Genomic DNA, 22,751 nt, shown 5'->3' on the forward strand with positions numbered 1-22,751 from the left:
GCCCTGGCAGTGGCTTCTACTGAAAAAATCTGCCCTTTGCCTTCTGCCTAACCTTCCACTGCTCTGTCCCCCATTCACTTCACTCCAAATTCTTGCTTTGGCTTTCTTGCTGTTTCTTGAACACATCAAGTACAATCACTTCTACTTCAGCGTCTTGTACTTGCTGTTCCTTTTGCCTGGAGTGTTCTAGATCCCTGACGTGCTCCTGCACCTTCTTCAAGTCTTTGCTCAAATGTCACGTTTTCAGTCCTTTAAAAATAGCAGTCCCTGGCCATCTAAGATGCATCAATTGGTCTCAACCCACGTGGATCAAAGGAGAATCAAGAACGCCAAGGTCACAAGATAATTCTGAGCCCAAGAGATAGAAAGGGCCACATGAACTAGAGACTGACATCATCCTGAGACCAGAAGAACTAGATGGTGCCCGGCCACAACCGATAACTGCCCTGACAGGGAGCATAACAGAGAACCCCTGAGGGAGCAGGAGAACAGTGGGATGCAGACCCCAAATTCTCATAAAAAGACCAGACTTAATGGTCTGACTGAGACTAGAAGAATCCCGGCGGTCATGGTCCCCAAACCTTCTGTTGGCCCAGGACAGGAACCATTCCCGAAGACAACTCATCAAACATGGATTGAACTGGACAGCGGGTAGGAGAGAGATGCTGATGAGGAGTGAGCTACTTGTATCAGGTGGATACTTGAGACTGTGTTGGCATCTCCTGTCTAGAGGGGAGATAGGAGGGTAGAGAGGGTTAGAAACTGGCAAAACGGTCATGAAAGGAAAGACTGGGAGGAGGAAGCGGGCTGACTCATTAGGCGGAGAGTAAATGGGAGTATGGAGTAAGGTGTATATAAGTTTATATGTGAGAGACTAACTTGATTTGTAAACTTTCACTTAAAGAACAATAAAAATTATTAAAAAAAAAAATAGCAGTCCCTCCCTCCCTGGTATTCCCTCTCCACTATCTCAGTTACTTCTTTCTTTCCAAATGTGCTGTGTAATTTTCTTTCTTGTTTGCTCATTGTCTGTCTTCTGCCACTACACTGTAATTCTGTTCACTGTTGTTTTCCCAGAGCCTAGAAAGAACAGTGTTGGGCACATAGGTATGCTCAATAAATATTCGTTGAATGAATAAACCTCAGTGAACTGCAGAATTTACATATGCCTATTTTACTATAAGTTAATACCACCCTAGCCTAGCAGGTTACTGAGGTATTTTATTTCTTGTCAAGTAAAGAGGCAGTAGAGGTGCACTTGGAATTGGTCCTGGTACTTTGAGGCTGTAGCTCAGGAAAAGTTCTGGGTTACATCATTAGGTATTGCACTGTAGTAGTAAAAAAAGTAGAGAAAATGTTTCTTAGGTCCAAAAAGACTAGATCAGGAGCAGAATTCCCGTTATAATCCTGACTCTGCTTTTTTTTCTGTTAACCTTGGAGCCTTGTCATAGGTAATGGGAGAGTAGGAAAATGGGAGGATGCCAGAGACCACAGGAAAAAAATATTGCTCCCAAGAATTTTAGATAAGAAACGTTGCCTCTCCTGCACACTTAGTTGTACAGATCCAGTGAAATGGTTATGTAAAACCACCATAAAAACAATGAAGTGCCGTATAAATATAAGTTAACGTTAGTAGTGATACCCTGTATTAGATCTCTTATAGACAGTGGCAGATTTTCACTACATATTATTCTATGAGAATTTCTAGGTTTAAGTCACTAAAACTACAACTTGTCATTCATTTTCAGTACCTTATAAATAATCACTCACAGAAAGTCCTTGCAAGTTGTAAGAAGTTTACAATTTGAAGCATGTCCTTATCTGACAACTGAAGTTTTGAAATTGCTCACTCATACTTCTCCAAAACTGATTCCTAGAAATACAGGGTTAGCCAAATGAGAAAAAACACGAACTCTTCCCCACCCCTGCCACTCTTATTTACCTGGGGGAAAAAAAAAAATTTTTTTTTCCTATTCTCTGTAGCACTTACCACTACCTTTCAGGGCTTCCAACCAGTTTGTTCTGATTTGAACCCCTGCTGAGAATTTGCATTTCCACTACAGATACACTGAATCAGAATCTATATTTTAATAAGATGGCCAGGTGATTCTTTATAATGTCCTAGGAACTTGTTAGAAATGCACATTCTCAGCAGGGGTTCCAAGCCCTGTCACCTTACTTCTTTATCGACTCTCTTTCGCACTAAGATATAAGTTACAAGCTGGTTGGACCCTGTCTTGTTCTCCGCTGTATCTTCTGTGTCTAGAACAGTGTCTGATATGTAGTAGGAATTCAGTATATATTTGATTGATGAATGAATGAAAGAAACTTTTTGAAGATAATATTTTATTCCCCCTCTTTTCCTTCAAACTGTCTTCTCTTCAGGGGATCTGCCCCCTCCCCCTCCTTTTTTAAGTGGCGTAGGAGGAAGGTGAGAAGGAGGAAGAGCTAGCTACTTTTTACATCTCCCTGAAATTTGACACCAGTGTCCTGGAGGAAAAGAGGAGGGAGAATTATTGACAGAAGCTTTAGAGCAGGGGTTCATTTTTTCTCTGTTAAGGTAAATAAACAATTTTTAATGCCCTTTAGCTCAATAGTTCTTTTCATACCCTTGAATAGAGTTTCCATTGCTTCACAGTGTAATTGTTTCTCTTCATTTGTGGAAAAGCTTGTATGTGATAAGGCCATATATATCAGTTTACTTTGAATGGTTTTTAAGATTGCTTCTTAAATAAAATTGTAAAACAGAAATAAGTCAGAAAGCATATCAACATAATGATCTTTTTCTTTTAAATGGTTAACACATTTCAGTAGTGGTTTGTAGTTTATTCTTACTACTACCAGATTAAGTGGATCCAGGTGAATTAAGTTCCTTTTTTTATCTCTTTTTAAAGAAAGCATTTTCCTTGTCTTAACTTAAAAAAAAATTTACAAAGGCATTGATAAGTTAATGATACAACAACAATGATAAGTTATGATGTCTCACTTTAAAGAGAGAACTTTTTATCCCCTCTTATAGAAAAATAAGACTGACCCCTGTTTGCAGAAGCTAGCTGCCTTATCAGACTGCTTCAGGGACAGGCTTTCACCTGTCTATAGCCATGTTTTTAATAGCCCACAGTTTTGTTGTAGGATTCTGACATATTTTGCTTTTCTTTGATTTAAAATTTAGTGTCCATATTATACTGGAGAAGAGTTTTTATAGAGATGATTTGCTTTAGAAGGGACAATTAAGTTGAAGTCTTCCTTTTAAATAACAGAAAGTGTTTTTGATAAGGCAGTTTTTAAAAGTTACAAATGCTCAAAATTTGCTGCAGATTGGAATCATCCGATTTTTGAAAATACTGATGTCTGGTTCCTACTGTCAGTCATTCTGATCTAATGGGAATTGATAGCAACCTGGGCATCAGGATTGAAAAAAGAAAAAAATTCTGGTGTTTCTCATATGCAAGAAACCCAAATAGTCAGAAAAGCAGCAGTTTTTACCTAAAGTAATTGGTCTGTGTTTTCCTGCTAGTAGCCATGTTAATTTAATCTGAAGTGTTTCCGTTTCTTAAAGTTTTGGAAGTAAAAAAACCCTAGTATATCCCTTAGGCATATTAGTTGTAGGCAATGAAAGCTGGCATGGTTTGATTTAAGCAGAAATAAAATTAATTGATGAGGATTGAGTGGCTCACAGAGTTGATAGAAGGCAGGAGGGAAAAAGCCCTAGGAAAACTACAGAAACCAGAGGGAGGCTAAACTGGTAGAACCGCAGCAAAACCCCCACCAGTGAGACCATTACTGCTGCCTCTGCTGAATACAGACTGGGTGTCACAGATTGCTCTGCTGGTTACACTGGCTACTGTGTGTCGCCACTGGTTCTGCTGCCACCACTGCTCTCGGAAGCCAGATGTTGCCTCCACTACTGCTCCTTTCAGAATTCTTTCTTGCCTCAGCTTTTCTGTGCCACCAGCCTCCATATTCAGAATACTTGATGGGTGCGTATGTTTGGCCAAGCTTAGCTTGCTAGATCAGGTGGAGAAGCAAGTCTCTGTCATTTTCAGTTTTAGTAGTGGGCGACGAGCTCTGTTTTGCACCAAAATGCATGAAGTTGGGAATTTTACAGACAAAGTCAGGGCTTGCACATGCTTGAAAGCCAACAAAATAACAAAGACCCACCACACATAGTATATCCTAGAATGGATTGTTTATTTTATGCCCTAATCACCTGGTCTTCAAAATAAGAATCCATGGAATACTGGTGTTCTTCCATAATTATTTTTAAACTTTTAGAGCCTTTGAATCACTTATCCTTACAAGCAGCAAGAGATAATAAATGGGCAAGTAGCAGCAAATTAATAGGAAAACGTGGACATATAATTTCTTATGAGTGTTTATATACTGTTTTTGGAGATGTAGAGACCACTGTAAGTATGAAATAGCCATGTTTCTTGATAGAAAAATGTTTTAAGTTTCTATGATGGGGATAATGTTTCAGTGTTTTATGTCAACACTAATAGGAATGTAATATGGGCCGCACATGTTAGCCATATATGGAATTTTAAATTGCATTAAAAAAAATTGCTTTAAGAAGGTACAAATAGGAAAGGTTAACTGTCGTAATATATTTTATCTAACCCAACATATTCAAAGTATTATTTCAGCATACAATCAATGTAAATATTAAAGAGAGATTTTACACTCTGTTTTCATACTAAGCTTTCAATATTCAGTGTGTACTTTATATCTAGGAGTTCCTGGGTGGTGCATACAGTTAGTATGCTTGACTACTAACGTAAAGGTTGTAGATTAAAGTCTGTCCAGAGGCACCTCAGAAGAAAGGCTGATGAGCTAGTTCTGAAACACCAGCCATTAAAAACCCTGAGGGAGCACAGTTTTCTCTGACACACAGGGGTTGCCATGATTCAGAATCAACTCCACAGCAACTGGTTTTGGATTTTTATTTTACCCTTAGAAGGTAAGCTCAATTTGAATTCACCACATATCAAGTGCAGAAAACTGGCTGTTCTAATCCAGAGCAGTAATTTCACTTGATTTTATGATGTTTTTTTTTTGTGGTGTGGAGAGAGGGGAGTGTGACTTGGGGAGGACAAACCTAATTTTTTTTCGTTAAGTTTTGTTTTTGTAATTTATTTTCTGAACATTGAAATTGATGCAAAATTGAGCTATTCCAGATACGCCTTATGGCAGAGGAAGGCAACATAGGGTGGTACATAGTTTGTATGTGATTAAATTAATCATATTTGATCACATTTAATGTATATGTCACTACCAGGCTTAGTATCTATGTTTTGAAAATAAAGAAAGGTGTTAGTGACTGACTCTATTTGTGCTTGAGGTTTTATCTATCATGTATGATTTTTCTCTGCACAATTCATGTTAATAGTAAGTTTTTTTGGTTCTAATTGTTTTTATTCTTGCAGGCTGCTGAATCAGGAATAATAAAAGTTAAAACAATAGCTGCACGAAACACCGAAATTTTGGCAGGTAATTTTTTGCATTAAAAATTCAACAGCGAATGAAAAATTGACTAATAATAAAAGCAGAATCTTTAAAAAAAAAAAAAGGCATGAGTTTTTTGTAGCATCTCTTCTTCATGCCGTAGCATGCTGTTCATAGTGATACGCAAAATGTAAGTCTTTCATTTATAACCTGATGGATTGGGTTTCCCAGAGATGAATATTAAAAAATTCTTTGAAATCAGGAAACTTAAAATTACTGACTCCTTAAGGACAAGAATTTTCTTCTTACTCATCTTTTCATTCTCTTCCACCTTTTGATAATTACCTAGGACATGCCTTCCCCATGGAAGCTATTAAATTAATATTTGTTGTATTGAAGTGAATGGAAAGTAGGTTCCCAGTCCACCTTCTAAGTTCTGTTTTATCCTTACTATATGAACAGTTCGTAAGTTTTTTTTAATACATTTTGTAGTACTGTTTGGGTTTCGAGTACAAGGTCTAAGGCAATTTAGTCAGGAAGAAATGAGAAAAGAAAGCAAAAGTGTTTTTTTACCCCTTCTTGGTGGAATATGGTTTTCAAGGAGGAAATTTCTAGAGTTTCTCTTTGGCACCCTTTCACTACCCAGTTTACTCCTTTCTCTTTTTTGGTGCCTTCTGTTCTTGCCTCAGTAATGAACATGGAAAAGAGGGAAACTGGCGTTTCATGAGAATCTGTTATGTTAAAGGTGATTGTGTCATCAGCTTAAACTCTGACATAAGTCAGCCTCATGGAGAAATATTATTATTCTCATTTTATAAAAGAAAATTGAGATGCAAAGAGATTATATTACTTGCCCAGGGTCTTGTGATAAGTGGTGGAATCAGATTGAAATCCAGGTTTGACTGTTCAGAGACCGTGTTCTTCCTGCCACTGTGCTGCCACGGTGCCTGAAAGTTTCCATACTAGCCACTCCCTCCCTAGTGTTTCATGCTTACTTCACTGATCCTTTAATCTGTATTTTCATCAGTGTTGTGAAAGTCAGCTAGTTATAGGAGAGAAGCAGTCCTTTTAAATTAATATATGCAAAGTCCAAATAATAAAGAACCTCTTTTATTCTCCTAAACCTATTTACATTTTTTAAAAGGATGCCACTAAATCTCATATTGGTGGAATTTCAAATTTAATTTTCAAGATAAGATTTTCAGGGGTAGTTTAGGTATGGAGATGGGAGTGGATTTTACTTAGGCTAGCCAGCTTTACTGGAAATTTGCCCTTAGGGTTAGTTTTCCTAAATTGCATCTGTTTCTCACAATCTCTTCCTGATTTTGAACAGTCTCTCAAAACACCAAAAAATTTTATAGCATTATTCACAGCTGTGGCAAGTCTCTATGTATATTGAGAAGGGATGTGGTGGGAAAAGGCGAAGGTGGTTGGCTTGGGAGGTGGGCGCATGGGTTGTGGGAGATGCGTGTTGGGTAGATTAGCTACTGTGGGGAAATTAGTGGACTGTGGGGAAGTTGGAGACAGTAGCTAGTTATATTAGAATATCATTAAGGGTATTTACCTTGCTACTATCATTTTTTATACCGTGGTAAGTCCTTTAATTATTCTCCAGTAATAGAATTTTTTATTGGTTCTGTAGTTGATGGAAGATTAAAAAAGTTTTATGTCTTCAGAGGATCACTGTCTATTCCAGTGTTCTATATTTAAATAAAATGTCTGGTTAGTTAATCTCAGGGACGAGTAAGAAAAATTTTGGCTCAGTCAGTTGAGTTTAATGTATAGACAGGCTGTTAATTTCATTTTAATTCAGTTAACTTTATTCAGGTCAAGCTAGAAGAGATCTTTATGTAATACAATTAGTAGTTTATACTTTATTCCCTATAGTACCCAAAGCCATGAATTTGAGGAGGTTTATTAGCATCTAAACTTTTCCTAGTATTTTTTTTACCAAGTATTTATAGCAGCTGATACCTACAAAGAGAGATATTTGTAGACCACTGTCATCTTCAAAATCAAAGGCTCTTAAAAACAAGAGTCTAAATTAGTGTATTGTTTCTATACTACATAGTTAATACAGAGTACAGTTAATACTGAGAAAAATGTTTGGTTAACTTTTTAAAAAATTTCTTGAGAAATGCTTACATCTCTATAGTCCTTGAGACTATAGGGGAATATAGGGTATTACTTTAGTGCTGTATTGGATTTCAAAGATACCAAACAATTGAGTATCTAATGACATGGGATATTGAATTTTCATATACCCCTGCATATTCAGAAGATACAAAAGATTGCTATAAAAATCAAGACTCTTGATTAGGATCAACTAGTCTGATAATTATACTCAACATAGATTTCTAGCCAACTTTAGTTTTCTTCGATTTATTTTCGAAAGGAAGTTTATTTACATTGTAGAGTCAGTCTTTGCTTTACATTTCCTCTTCTTTTAAGCATCCTCCTTTAATGTTTATTTTTCTTTGTTTTCACTGCTGTCATGAATGCTGACATAAGTGGGAATGCTATGCCAGGTAATGTCAGCATTGATTCACATGTACAGATCATTATCTCAAAATATTCTTTTTCTTTAAAAATAAACTCTGCAAACGAGAGCTAACAGCATAGTTTTTCATTTACAAGGCTAAATGCCTTTATCTTTCATCTGACTACCATATATTGCAAATCGTTTTTTTATTATCCTAGTTTATAATATACTAGAAATTGAGAAGGCTTGCATTACGCATAAATTACATGAACAGAGAATCTACTTTTTAGATAGGTATTTGAAACAAGGAAGTAAATGAAGTTGTGATATCTTTTACAATTTATGTATAACTTCTACCCAAAATCATAACAGTTACATCTACCTGTGGCTTTCAGCTACTGTCAGTATACATATAGAATATTTCATAGATAATCATTATGTATGACTTGAAGTGTTCTTTTCTCACACAGTTTTCCTCCATCTTTTTCATTTCTACATAACTTTATTACTTAAAGGTATCTAATTTAAGTAGCAATGAGTAAATATACTTTGGATTTTTTTTCCCTGTGTTAAAAGGTAATTTATCTGTTTATTTTATTTAGTATATTCTATCTTGTCAACACACATGTACTTGTGATATTTTACAGACATCTCTAGAATATATCATGCAATGGATTCTTAGTAAGGAAATAATTATGTAAGAAGCACTAGGGGACATACAAAAATGAGCAATATAACTCATTATATGGAAATATAAGAAATATACTTGAAGTATGTTTGTGCTATTCATTTTGTTTACCATACATGCTCCTCCATATGCCTTTTGAAGTCCTTAAAATTCAAAATATATTTCCTTTTGCCAGAAACTTTCCTTTCTAGATGACGTACTCTTTACGCTTAGGTTCAGTATCTTATCCTTCCTCATATTGCCATATTACATGGAGAAGAGTAAGCACTCATTAAATGTAGGCTGAATAAATGAATCACTCCAAGATGCAAGCAAGACTGTTAGTGCTGCCATTCGTGTGTTTTTCTTCCCTCTTTAATTTCACACTTTATAATTATGTGAGTACCTTAATTTTGTCATTTTTTTTAGTTTATGTTAACCCGATTACAGAGCAGTGAAGGAGATAGACCAGTAAATACAATTTTAATATTGTGTGATAAATGCCAAGGTGGAAGTATATACAAAGTTGCTGTGTGACTGCAGCCTGGAAACAGAAGCTCAGTCTTGAAACCTGAAGAGGAGTTAGCCAGGCATGTAGAAGTAAGATGAAGAAGTAGAAGATAAAAGGGACTCTTTAAACAAACACATGAGGTATAAAACAGCTGGTGTATTTGGATACATTATTCAACTATAGCTTGAATATAAAGTATGAAGGGGAGAATAGATATCAAGGAGATCATAAGGGACATAGTGTGACAGCCAGAGCAGCTTGATGGAAAGCCACTAGAGAGTTTGAAGCAGTAAATTATTCTGTCTCAGTGTAGAGGATATATTTCATTGTAACATCACTAAAACAGATCAGTTAGGAGATTATTCCTATAATCTAGGCTAGAAGACATGGAATCACAAATTGACCTGTCTGGCCAGGGCGATGACACAGTTTGTGTACAATGTAATGTGTTCTTATTCCCGCCCACCCTTGGATTTTTTTTCCCCTTTTTAAATTTTTAATTTTGTATCCTGCCTTTTATTATAAGTATTTTTCTGCGATGCCATCTTTTTTAAAAATTTTAATTGCTATATGATATTTCAGCGAGTTGTCATTTCTTTAACCGTTCCTTTATGTTAGGCATTTTTCAGTATTTAGAGTTATTTCTTTAAGATAAATTTCTAGATTTGGAATCACAAATGAACTTGTTTAAAATTCTTGAAAAGATTGTGAAAGTTTATACCTTTACCAACAATGAGTGTATTTTTATAGCATCCTTGTCAGGATTATTATTTTAAAAAATGTTTTTTGATAATTGAATCGGTAAATGACTTCCTATTTAATTTACATTTTTTATGTTGAACAGTTTTCTTTATATGCATTAAATTATTTATTTTCTTATTTTATACTCATTTCTTTGAGTTTTTGTGTTTTCCTTATCAATTTGCTTTAGCTATTTGTATAGCAAAAATATTAGCTTCCCTTTGTGTTTACATCATTTTTTCCCCAGATCATTTACCTTTTAATTTTTTTTTAATTAGATGCTGTCTTTGGCTGGGTTCTCTAGAGGAGCAAAACCAGTGAAGCATGTGTATATGTGTGTGTGTGTATGTATATATGTGTGTGTGTATGTGTATATATATGTGTATACCCACACAGAGACATATATATACAGAGAGATTTATTTCAGGGAAATGGCTGATGCAGTTGTGGAGGCTGGCAAGTCCCCAATCTGTGCATCAGGCATCAGGCTGGAGGCTTTTCCTGACTCAAGTGGTTGCAGGGGCTGAGGAACCCAAAATCGGCAGGCTGCTGGCTCACGGGGCTGCAGGAGCTGGCAAATCCCAAGATCAGGAGGTTAGGCAGCAGGCTGCTGGCTCACGTCCCAAGAACCGAGGTCAGATGATGAGAAGTTGGATGCAGGATTGAGAGAGAGAGCTTTGCCAGAACATCCATATATTTGGATGCAGACCACACCCCCCAAGGAGACTCCCCTTACATCAGATCACAGAATGGAGGATAATTATGGAACACTGAGAATCATGGTCTCGCCAAGTTGACGTGTAACATTAACCATCACAGATGCTTGTCATTTACGTAATTAATTCCTCTGATTTCTTTTGTTGCTCTCGTTTTAGAAAGCCCTTTTCATTCTACGTAGTTAATAAACATTCATCTTTATTTTCTTAGTTTTTCTGTAGTTTGATTTTTTCCCCTTAGAATTATTAATGTATGGTACAATGTGAGGATTTAGATTTTTTTTTTCTTGTGCAAAATTAGGAAACCCTGGTGGCATAGTGGTTAAGAGCTATGGCTGCTAACCAAGAGTTAGGCAGTTCAAATCCACCAAGTGCTCCTTGGAAACCCTATGGGTGCAGTTCTACTCTGTCCTAGAGGGTTGCTGTGAGTCGGAAGCAACTCAACAGCAGTGGGTTTGGTTGAGTTTTGGTTTTGCAAAATTACTAACCAATTGTACCAGCATCATTTGTTGAATAATCCTTCCCTGTCCTACAGTATGCCTTTAATATAAAACTACCTCTGCTTTTATTTGCCCTCATATCGTTGAATCAATTAAGTATATATTCAGACCTTTTGAACTCATTAGAAGTTCTTTTTTTAAAATTTTCTTAGGAATATCAGTCTTCCTCATAACTAGATTTTAAGCATTTTGAGGATAGAAATCATTTCTAAGCCACGTTTTATTTCTTTCACAAAAATTAAAATTTGTTGTTTATCACAATGAAACTTTTATTAACCCCTGTTAATGTGATTTTTAGTGGGGTATCCTAGTTTAATTCTTTTTTTCCAGGATAAAACTACAATTATGCAGTGAAACTGCTCAGAGCAAGGAAACCCCTAGGATATGGGGACCCTCCTGGATCTCTTTCAGGTGTGTGAAAGTGCATCATTTGATCTCACAGTTATATAATTTGGAAATGCAATACTTACCAAACATACAGTGTTGGCTCTGTTAAAAGAGTTATGCGTATTATAGGACTTAAGTGGAAAATAAACTTTTCCTTTTCTTTCCCCCAAAAGCTATTTTTATGAAGTTTGATTAAAAAGGATCAACCATTTTCTTTTTTCTGGAATGATATATAAAGTGGTTAAAGCAAGATGTCTTTATGTTACTGTACAGCCTTTCCTTTTGCCTAAGGAATGTTTTCTATAAAGCTACCTTTTAGTAGCATATCATTAAAATTACTATATACAAAGACAGAAGAAATATCCCTCCATCAGAAGAGCAAGATCAATTTCTGCTTTCAAGGACCACTATCATTTTTTAAAGAAGCAGAAAAAAAAAAAGTAACTTTTTTTCCCTTAGCTTTCTCTTATCAAGTTTTGATCTAGATATGGTATATATATTTTTGCTTTTTAGACTGTGTTTCAAAAGACATAGAGCAACAGGTTTTTAAAATTATTTGTTGATCATCAATTCTAGATAATGTAGAAACTTCCTTTCTGACCTTTATATTTTCGTGTAACTGGGGAGGGAAAAAAGTGAGAAGGAGAAGAGGAATAGGTTTTTGATTCCTTTAAGTTACATTAAAATAAGGTTTTTAAAAATTATGTTTATTACTACTTCAAGTCAATCTCAGTTTGATAGACTGACACAATTCAGCATTTTACTGTGATTTCCTTTTTTAATTGATTCTAAGATGTATGGTTGTTTTTTTGTTTTTGTTTTTTTTACAGTTTAACATCCCTGAAATACAGGCATGCATCTTACAATTGATAGCACCTTAGAATCACTGTGGGCCAGGCAATGTTGTAGTTGTCTTTACTGGTGCTTTTGTGAACTTTATCATAGCTGTTTATATCATTGTCGCATCAGTTGAGTTACGTGTATTGTGGATACTACACAGGTGAAATTTAAAATGTCACCCTAGTTGTATAAAATCTTTCTGTTAGCATCTCGTGGTAAGATCAGGAAACAGCCAGCATCAAGTCATGTAGAATGTGTGTCAGTGGCTTAGAAGAAAACCCCAGAGACAATAGTGAAAAATTCTTTCAAGAAACGAGGCATCCCCAGTGTTCTTGATGGCTTGGAGAATGAAATTCTGAGGAAGAAATTTAAGTGATTAAAAAGCTTATGTCATAGTTAAATCGACACTAGGTTTCTTTATTCGTAATATTACTGGTGTATCTTAAAATCAATGACATTGTGGACTCTAATACAATAATTGTTTTTTTGTTTTTTTCTTTAATAATGACAGGATCCCTTTCCTTTTTGTCTGAAGACTTTAGGCAGACAACTTTAAAGTGAAAATCATTAGTTCTTTTTTGGCACTTTTAACTTCCATTATCGTTAGAGTGCTGTTTACGTTAAAGAGTTGCAGCATGATGTTGCAGGAAGATATGGAACCAGAAGTTAGAAGACCTGTTTTCACGTTCTGGCTTTACAGTCTACTTATTGTTTCACTTGGGCCAAATCAGGTCTTCGGCCATCATAAACTATAAGATTATTGTGATGATCAAATGAGAAACACATGTTAACATCATAAAAATTACAAATGTACCTTGTTACTATTGAAAGCTCTGAATTCGAATCACATTTAATAGTAAAGAATGCTCAGTGGTGGTAGGGGTAGCCTTATAGTCTAGTGATTCTGGCAAGATTGAATATGGTGGGATATTTAACCACTGCTTTAGAATAGTGTTTTTTTGATCTTCACGGTCATCTTTTAATTCATACCAATGGTTTGAGACATTGTTATACATGTATAAAATCCTTATAAACAAGAAAGCAAGGAAATGAGAGGGAACCCTTTTGGAAACACACTTCTTTGCCGGTCATTTTTGCCGTTTCTTAGATCTGCTGAATCGGTAATTTATGCTGGAGTACTGAGGCACTTTGCACAGCTTGCTTTAACAGGAAATTATCGTTTTTATTTATCATAAGAAAGGAGCTTTGGGAGATGAAAGAAAGGTGGGGATTTAGATGATAAAGTTAACACTGATTTTACAATTTTAATGGTGATTCTGGATGACTTTTTCTAGGTTTCTTTTGAAAAAACATTTTAAAAACTCAGATTTATATGTCTTTTTTACATGTCTTGCCTCAAAAATTGGTGGATTTAGTACCTTTGAAAACATACCAAACACATGTTCAATGTTCTCTTGACTTAGAATTCCATGTTATTTATTCAGATTTCCTGAGGATGACAAACTTGTCTTATTCATCTTTGTGTAGTTATTCAGTAAGTGTATATTGATTTAATTTCATTTTTGTAAATTTAATTATGTATAATTCAGTTTGTGCATTTTCTAGCCTCATATGTTTTTGTTGCCACTTGAAAACTTATCAAAGACTTGGCTTGGTAGAAGGAATCACATTAAGGTTTGGGATTATAGCATATACATATAATTACTTTGAAATAATATTTCAGTAGTAAGAAGAGTGATGTTATTGTTTTTAATGGGTTGTGTCTATTTCTTAAAGAAAAAGTAGGGATATATAAATTTAAGGCATATAGTAAAATTCTAGGGAGCTTCTGAATATTCATTCACGAATGTGTTGGGATGATATATATATATATTGTATACTATTTTAAATTGCTCTTTCTGCTCTAGGGTATAAATTCCAATTCATAGTGTCCCTCCTGTACTATAAGAAATAGGGTGCTTCTCTGAGACGGGACAGAATTTCTGAGAACCCATACACTAAATGTCCTTAGAGTTTATAGCAGAAGATGGAGGAGAACCAAATGACAGAGTGCTAGGAGAAAGCAAGGAAAGCTGTAGTTAAGGGGTATAGTGTAGGTACAATATCTGCAGTTTCTAGCTGAAATATTTTAACTTTTACTACAGGACTTTTATTTTGGTATTTATTTTCCATAAAGCAGTTCTTATTAAGATTGCCATTGCTGGTTGTAATTATACAAAGTATCTATTCCTAATTATGAATTAAATTTAATAATTTGCTTTATATGTATTCTAAAGCATTGAAAGAGAACAGCTCAGAAGTTGTTCAGCCTTTTTTAATGGGATGTGGAACTAAGGAACCGAAGATCACTCAGCTATGTTTGGCAGCTATTCAGAGACTAATGTCACATGAAGTTGTGTCTGAGGTAATATGAAGATTTTTATCTGAAATGTGCATCTAAGAATAGAATCAGGAATTTTTATAAGGGGAGAATGAAACATACTTGATATTTAATGTAGGTCAGTTTTATAAAACAGTGTTCTTGAAGGAAACTGCTTAATTTAAAAATATTGCCAAACTGTCTAATTATTAAACACTCTTAAAGAATGAATAAAGATGAAGTGCATTTTTTCAAGTCATTTGTAATCTAAGAAGTCACAGTTCAGTAGTACAGATAGCAATTTTGAGAATCAAGCGAATTTTCAGTGTTATTGCATAGTTACTTAATATAATTCAGAAATTTTTAAAAAATGGTAGGAGGCAATATTATTGGTTTGTTTCCTAGAGCATCTGAATTGATAATTTGTTGTTCATTAACTTTAGTGCATTGTTTGTATCTAACCTTATGAAGGTAAAGCAAAAAAAAAAAAATTTTGTCCCTCTTAGTCTGTGTCCTGTTTTGTTTTCAAATTTAATGATATTACCTTAATCCTGTACTCCATAAGGTACTCTGTATAACAGAAGTGGTAAATTCTTTTGCCCTTACCATGGGGTCCTAAACAATGTCTGATTTAATTGAGTTTATAAATGTGTTGTTAATTTAAGTTGCATTTTGCTATTTCTATAACATGTTATAGGTGAAATAATAAAATAACCAGTAGCAGACTCAGTTAATTTGGGTATGTCCATATTATTTACAAATGTCCAAATGAAATACACTCATATTATTCTAGAAATGAACTTTGATTTTGGCCAGGTATTTCAGAGCTACATGCTGCTGTTTAAGTATATTCAAGTGGGATATTACATTTTAGAGTAATTTACTTTTTTGAAAAGAAAATTCATTGGTTTCATGTTTCATGTTAGCTGAGAGACATGTGTTTGGGTCAGCAGATCTAAAAACATGATTTTTGTTGTGATCAAGAAATTCTCTCTAGGAGAGGGAAGGTTTGTGTACATTTTCTTACTTAGGTATATATAATTTATTTGTTGACAGTAATTAAAATAATTATTTTACAGACTGCAGCTGGAAATATAATTAACATGCTTTGGCAGCTAATGGAAAATAGTCTTGAAGAACTTAAGCTACTTCAAACAGTTCTTGTTCTTTTGACAACCAATACAGTAGTTCATGACGAGGCACTCTCTAAGGTAGGAAACTTAATTGCAAAAGTATATAAATGTTTTGAGCAGTATTTGAATAAACTGAAAGAGAAAAGTCTGGTGCTGTTTAAAGCAAAAGCCACATCCCTGTAAGCTATTGTGATGATTGATATTATACATTTATAACTATCAGGGCCTTGTTTTCCCCAGATTAGAGTTGAAATCAAGTTAGGCTTAAGTAAAGCCCTTTGGGTACAGCTGAGAGGCTTAGTTAACCAATAGGAAAGAGAAAAGTAGCAGACGAATAGGAGTAGAGGAAAAGGGAAGTGAGAACAAGAATATTTTGAGAGGTGTCAGTGTTCACAGTTGCCTTGAGTGTTTTAGATTCCCTGTAATAGCCCTTCCCCCTTTAAAAATAATTTTCATATGGATGTGATATGTAAGTCATTTTAAATTTACCTGTGTCCCTTAAGTGGGTGAAAAGTCTTCTTTCAGCTTTTACACTAGATAAGCTGTGTGTATGATACCTATTTCTCAATTCCTCCCCACTCCCACCCTCTTTGGTAATATATAACAATTGTTCCATTACTTATTTCACTATTTTAAAAGTTTTTTTTTTTAATTATGAAATATTTCTAAAGACCAAAAACTGGAAAGTGCAAAGAGTAATAAGAGTCTTCAATTAATGCTTTATTTTAAAAGTTTCTTTGGACTTTCTGTAATAGTTCTATTATAATTTGCATGGGTTACATCAGATAAAGTTAATAGCCATACTTTTCAGTCTTATTTCACACTAAATAAAAATTGATTTTTAGGCAATTGTTCTTTGTTTTCGGCTACACTTCACAAAAGATAATATTACAAATAATACAGCTGCTGCTACAGTGCGACAAGTTGTTACTGTCGTTTTTGAGAGGATGGTTGCTGAAGATGAAAGACACAAAGGTAAAGTAATAAATATTTCCTTTGATGGGACATGGGTCTTACATACATGATTTTACTTTTATTGATGTTCATCCTTTGTCCTGTGAATTTGGGGTACCCCAAGATTAGAATACATTAAAAATGCATCTGTCGTAACATTATTACTGATATTGTGTGTTAATAACCATCAGTGCCTTGTTTTCCCCAGTGGCAATTTAAAAATAAACCCCCCATAATTTTATCACTCTAAGAAGCTGACTTTTCACTTTCCATATTACTTCTAATATGTATGCATAATTTCACACTGAAGGTGAAATTTTGTGTTTTTAAATGAAACATCACATTATATGTGTTTTTAACCAAACATTACATTATACATTAATTTTTCATGTTATTCTTTTATCTTCATAATTAAAATTTTAATGGTTACATTATATTTTGTAGCTATTCTATAACATAGTAGTCTCCTATTGGACACACATTGTATTCAATATTTTAGCATTGCTGTTTTGAATGTCTTCCTACATATAAATTTTTTCCACCTTTTGTATTATCTCTTTAGGATAAATTCTCAAGAATGAGCTTCCCTAGTGTGAATTTTTGTCTGCTTATTCACATGTGTGAAGAAAATTTATATAATATAAAGATTAATGCTTTATATTTTCATCAAATACCTTTAGTGTAATTTTTAACATCTTTTTCTCTGTAATTTGAAAAAACCCCCTAAAACTTAGAAACACATCCTTTCAAAGATCTGACAGATAATTGCTGTTTCTGTTATAATTTCTGTAATTTGATAACTTTTAAAATGAGGTATCATATTTTTCATTTATCATCCTTACCTGATGAACAGTAAAATTTTCTATGATCAGTTGAAAAGATCAGAAGGTGCTACAATCATGAGCAACCTGTCTGTATCATATAACCAAGAAACACAAGGCTATTTTTCCCTTGCATAATTTATGTGCTTTACAATCTCTCATTACATTTAATATTCTTTTGGCAATACTGGTAAAAAATGGCAGTGCTAGTAACTGTTTAGTAATGACTTCACTTTTCATGAAATTAAACATTTGTCAATAGTCAGATTTTTCACATTCAGTTTCAGGCATTTTTAGCTCATTGGGTGATTAGAACATTTCCTATGACTTTTGTATGTTGATTTTCTATATATTTCTTGAGGGGAAAACCAGATGAAATTACTAGCAGTTTGGAATGTTAAGGAATTAATCTTACAGTACAGCATACTTAGTTAAGTATTCATAATCACATTTAATAAAAATAGGGCAATTTTCCAGTATGAGTGTTTTATAAATTCAAAACCTCAGTGTGATTCTGGGATTGATAGTTTAAGCTGAGTGTCTCTGAAGGCTAGTATCTCTTTTAATACTTTCTAATAAGGTAGGAAAAACTTAGACTGTCTTTCAAATAGTCATTAAGTAAGGCAACATTTATTTAAAATAGGCTTGCATAATTTACAGGTAATGACATCTTATTAGTATTCAAAGAAATGCTCAGTTGGAAAACACTATGCTAGCTGACTCTTAGCTAGTGAATATCTATACCACTGACATAGTAATTGTGGCAGATCAAGCAGTTAATTCTAGTACAGATGGTGAGACGATATTGTGATTAACTATATGGTGAACTTTTGTGTTTGATTATTTAAAGGCACAAAGATTATATGAATTTCAAACTTAGGAAATAAAGGGACTGGAGAACGGAGAGTGGGAAAATCAGATATATGGACAAAAATACTAGGCTTGTTAAAATGAATATGTGATAATGAAGAGTGGTTTTTATGGCATTTTGTGTAAAAATAAATTCCCCAATTTTTTTTTTCACTTTGGAGGCATAGTTCTGAACTTAAAATTAATGTTTATAGTTCTATAAACAAGTATATATTTGATATATAACTTCTAAATAGTGTACATGATTTATTATAGGCTATTATGAACTCCTAAAATCCATCCTATTTTGATTGCAGTTATTACAGAACAACCAGTACTGGTACAAGGAAACAGTAACAGAAGATCTGTCAGCACCCTCAAACCTTGTGCTAAAGATGCATATATGCTTTTTCAGGTATTTCAGTTGAGAAAAATAATTTTTATTATAAAATTTTGTGAGTATTTTGAAAATTTATGTCTGACTTAATATTTCTTATTAAAATATGTCAAAAGTAAAATTGAAAAAAGTTCTAATAAAAAAGCAACTTCTGTGTTTACTATATACTAGATAATTAACTTGATGAACTGTTAACAATTCACTTTAAGGATACAGAATGAATTAAAACCAGAACTAGAAAATAGGTACATTAGGAGTGACTAGACTCACACATGGGGTTGCTATGAATCCGATCGACTCGACGGCAACTGGCTTTAAGGTCCTGGAGGGTGCAGATGGTTGCACTCAATTACTAACTGAAAGGTTGATGGTTCGAAACCACTCAGCATTGCAGCAGAAGACAGCCCTGGTGATCTACTTCTGTAAGCTTACAGCCATTGAAAACCCTGTGGAACACAGTTCTATTCTGAAACACATGGGTCGCCATGAGTAGGAATCAACTCAACAGCAACTGGTTGTTTTTGGTTTTTAGTCATATATAAAATAATTCCTTTAACAAGAAAATTTTAAATAAATTTTTGCTCTATTTCATGTAATTTGATATACAGATACCTATTTTTTGTGAATAAATCTTTTAAGTACAATAAGATTCTACACTGAAAATTTTATTAATTTGGATTAAAGAGTTATTTTAAATGGGTTTTCACCAAAAGAATTTTAAATTAACTGATTATCTGTACATACTGTATATTGTTAGTAGTTATAAGATTGTTTAGAATCTATCAAGTATATAACTTGCCAAAATTTGAGTTACTGATGCTTAGTTTCTGAGGAGTGAAAATACTGTTCTATAAGAAGAGAGAATTTTTTTTTTCTTCTTATTTTTGTCAACTGTGAGTTTTGAAAGACACATTTTATTCTAAACATGCAATTGTTTGATTTATTTTCCCAGGACCTTTGTCAGTTGGTTAATGCTGACGCCCCTTACTGGCTAGTAGGCATGACAGAAATGACTCGGACATTTGGCCTCGAATTACTTGAGTCAGTCCTGAATGATTTTCCACAAGTCTTTTTACAGGTAAGCCATTTATAGTATCTTGCAGCAAGATTAATCTTTAATTTTTTCAGATATCATTTTTTAAAGAAAGCAACATGTATTTTTTTCACATTAATAAATGTAAAGAATTATTGCCTCAGACTTTGAACATAACAATTTAGTGTTATATTACAGTTTTTTAGTGCCATAACATTATGAAATTTTAAAACTAGAGGGAATCTTAGAAATTATCTAGCCAGGTGTTTCCCAACCTATAGGTCTATGAAGGGACTGTGGTAGCTGAGTTACTTTTATTGTATTTAAAAGCCTAATAGAAATTGTATTACTGATTTTTACTTATGTATGTAGCTATGTGTTTTAGATAATTTAAATGGAAAAAAGAATTAGTCCTTAACAAATACGATGTGCAGTGTGAGATATTTCAAAACAGAGGTTAATAGGGGAAAAAGTAAGAAGCAATTCAAATTTACCATTTTACTTGTAAGAAACTGAAGTCCAGAAGTGATTCAATGACTTACAAAGAGTTCCTTAGTTATTAGTAGATCTTGAACTAAAATCTTTGAACTACTCATTTAGCTCCGTCCCTGCCTTGCTGCCTCTCTAAATAATCCATTTCATCCTTTACTGTTGTCTATAAAATATGTCAATCAAGTGCCATGGTAGTATAAGATCCTTTAGCCCAGGAGTTGGGACTGAAGATTTTTTGATACAGTTCATCATTTTGGTATATGTATATTAGGCAATTGTTAATGCTTTTAGTGATAATAAGTTATATTAACTGATGATTTCCTTCCTTGTAATAGGATAAGCAGTATTTAGATATGACTTGTCCAACAGTTTTATATAAAATGATAGTCGTAATAGCTACCACTTTTTAAGTGCCTACTGGATGCTATGACTGTTGCATATTTCCTACATATCTCATTAAATTTAATTTTCATAAAATGCCTGAGATATACCATGAGGAAACAGAGACTTCCAGAAGATTAAGTAATTTGTCTGAGGCTCCATGGTTTGTAAGTGATGGAGTTGGAATTTGAACCTGTGTTCATCCAGATTCCAAATTAGTTTCTCCTCTTAATCTCTCTTTTTCTTTTATACCCTATATCCTAGCCATTACCTTAAAAATATATCCAAGACCCAGTTACCTTATGCCACTTCCACCACAGTCGTCCTATTCCAAGCCGCCATCACTCTTTGTCTGAATTACTGCATTAGCTTCCTAACTGGGTCTCCTTGCATCTCCACTTGCTCTACTTTACCGTAGTTGCTTGTCACAGCACACCCAGAATGGCCTTTTAAAACAAGTCAGATCATTTCACTCCTTTGTAAAAGTACTTCAGTAAGATGTCCTCTTCACCCAGCGAAGATTAAGTTCTTTTTATGGTCTGTGGGACTTTTCATGGTCTAATTCCCAGTATTCCTTGATTTTATCTCTTCCTTTTCTTCCCCCCTTAGCCACTCTCTCTTTTTTGCTGTTTTCCTTAAGTGCCCCAAGCAGGCTTCTGCCTCAGCCGTTGTACTTACAGTTTCCTGGGCCTGGGATTCTTTTCTCCCATATGGCTTGCTCCCTTTTTTGAGGACTTTGTTCAGCCATCAAATTATCAGACAAGAAAGACTTCCTCAACCACTCTGTGTAAATTGGCAACCTTTTTTTAATGTCAACACCTATACCTTTCTTACCTCTGATTTTTCTTTATAGCGCTTCACTACCTCCTGATCTACATGTGTTTATTAGTTTATTTTCTCTCTTCGCCTACGAGGCGGGGACTTAATTCACTGTTATACAGGTGCCCAGAATACTGCGGCATGTGGTAGGTATTTAATAAATATTTGTAGAATCAATGAATTGGTAAATAAATTTGAATTAAAAATTTTGATAGGTTGGATTATATTTTCTGACTTGAAGGAAAACATTTGAAAATATTTTCCCAGACTTATTGTAACCACAAAATTCCTACATTTTTTTTTTTTTCCTGCTATAGTACAAGGCAGGGGCAGGGGAGGGGGTAACTATTCTATGTAAGATCCTAACCAAAGAGATAGATACTTGTTTTCATTTACTCATCATTCACTCATTCAACCAGTATTTACCAGGCAACTACAGTGTTCTGGCCAATGGGTTCAGTACCAAGGATTTAGAATAAGACTAATGAAATCTCTGCCCTATGGTGCTTACAAATCTAATGTGGAGAAAGATGTTAATTAACTGAAGATAAGCTATATAAAGAGTTCTTTGAAAGAGAAGTATAAAAAGTCCTGTGGAAATGAATAACACAGATACCAAACCTGGTTGGTGTGTGTGGGACAGGGATAGGGATGAATCAAGGATATGATTTTTAAGCTTGTACTTCAAAGACGAAGAGTAATTAATTATGGGGTAGGCGGAATAGGAAAAGAATGCTCCAGACAGAGGATGTTGCAAGAGCAGTGACCCTGAGAAAGGGTCTGTCTTCTCTTCTAGAAAATACAGTAGGGACATTGGAAATTGTGTTTAACTCTGTATACCTGTTGCCTAGCACAGTACCTAGCACATATTAGGCACTTAGAAGTAATTGCTGAATAAATCAGTGAATCACTGGAGTTCGCAAGGACAAGGCAGTTTTAAAGATAACTTTCAGCTTTCTGGATTAAACAGTGAGCCATTTGCTGAGATGGTTCACTGCTTATTACAAGGGAGAGATTATTCAGTTTAGTACATACTCATTTTGAAGTGTTATGAACCTTGAGCTCAGAAGGAACATCTGGGTTACAGTTATAAATGTTAATGTTGCTGACATATAGCTACTAATTGATGATACAGGATTGAATAGATATGGAAAAAGCATTGACTAGGGAGAGAAGGCCTGGTACTCTGGAGCTCTGAGGAGCTTCAGCATTAAATGGTTGGATGTGAGAGGATAAGCATGCAAAAGAGACTGAGAACGGGAG

General features: G+C 34.3%; 1 protein-coding gene across 3 annotated transcripts in view; it reads left to right on the top strand.

Moving 5' to 3' along the window:
• Positions 1-22,751, top strand: part of MON2 (MON2 homolog, regulator of endosome-to-Golgi trafficking) — a 114,896-nt gene that overhangs the window by 12,569 nt on the left and 79,576 nt on the right. For 2 of the 3 annotated variants that reach the window (XM_049883760.1, XM_049883761.1), the window contains exons 2-7: positions 5,427-5,490; positions 14,527-14,654; positions 15,689-15,820; positions 16,588-16,717; positions 18,684-18,781; positions 19,716-19,841. In XM_049883760.1, the coding sequence (XP_049739717.1) occupies positions 5,427-5,490; positions 14,527-14,654; positions 15,689-15,820; positions 16,588-16,717; positions 18,684-18,781; positions 19,716-19,841 (678 nt within the window). Of the gene's footprint in view, positions 1-5,426; positions 5,491-11,392; positions 11,474-14,526; positions 14,655-15,688; positions 15,821-16,587; positions 16,718-18,683; positions 18,782-19,715; positions 19,842-22,751 lie in introns of all 3 variants that reach the window. The other variant, XM_049883762.1, reaches the window with a different exon arrangement.

Source organism: Elephas maximus, chromosome 4, assembly GCF_024166365.1.
Source record: "Elephas maximus indicus isolate mEleMax1 chromosome 4, mEleMax1 primary haplotype, whole genome shotgun sequence".
Lineage (NCBI taxonomy): Eukaryota > Metazoa > Chordata > Mammalia > Proboscidea > Elephantidae > Elephas > Elephas maximus.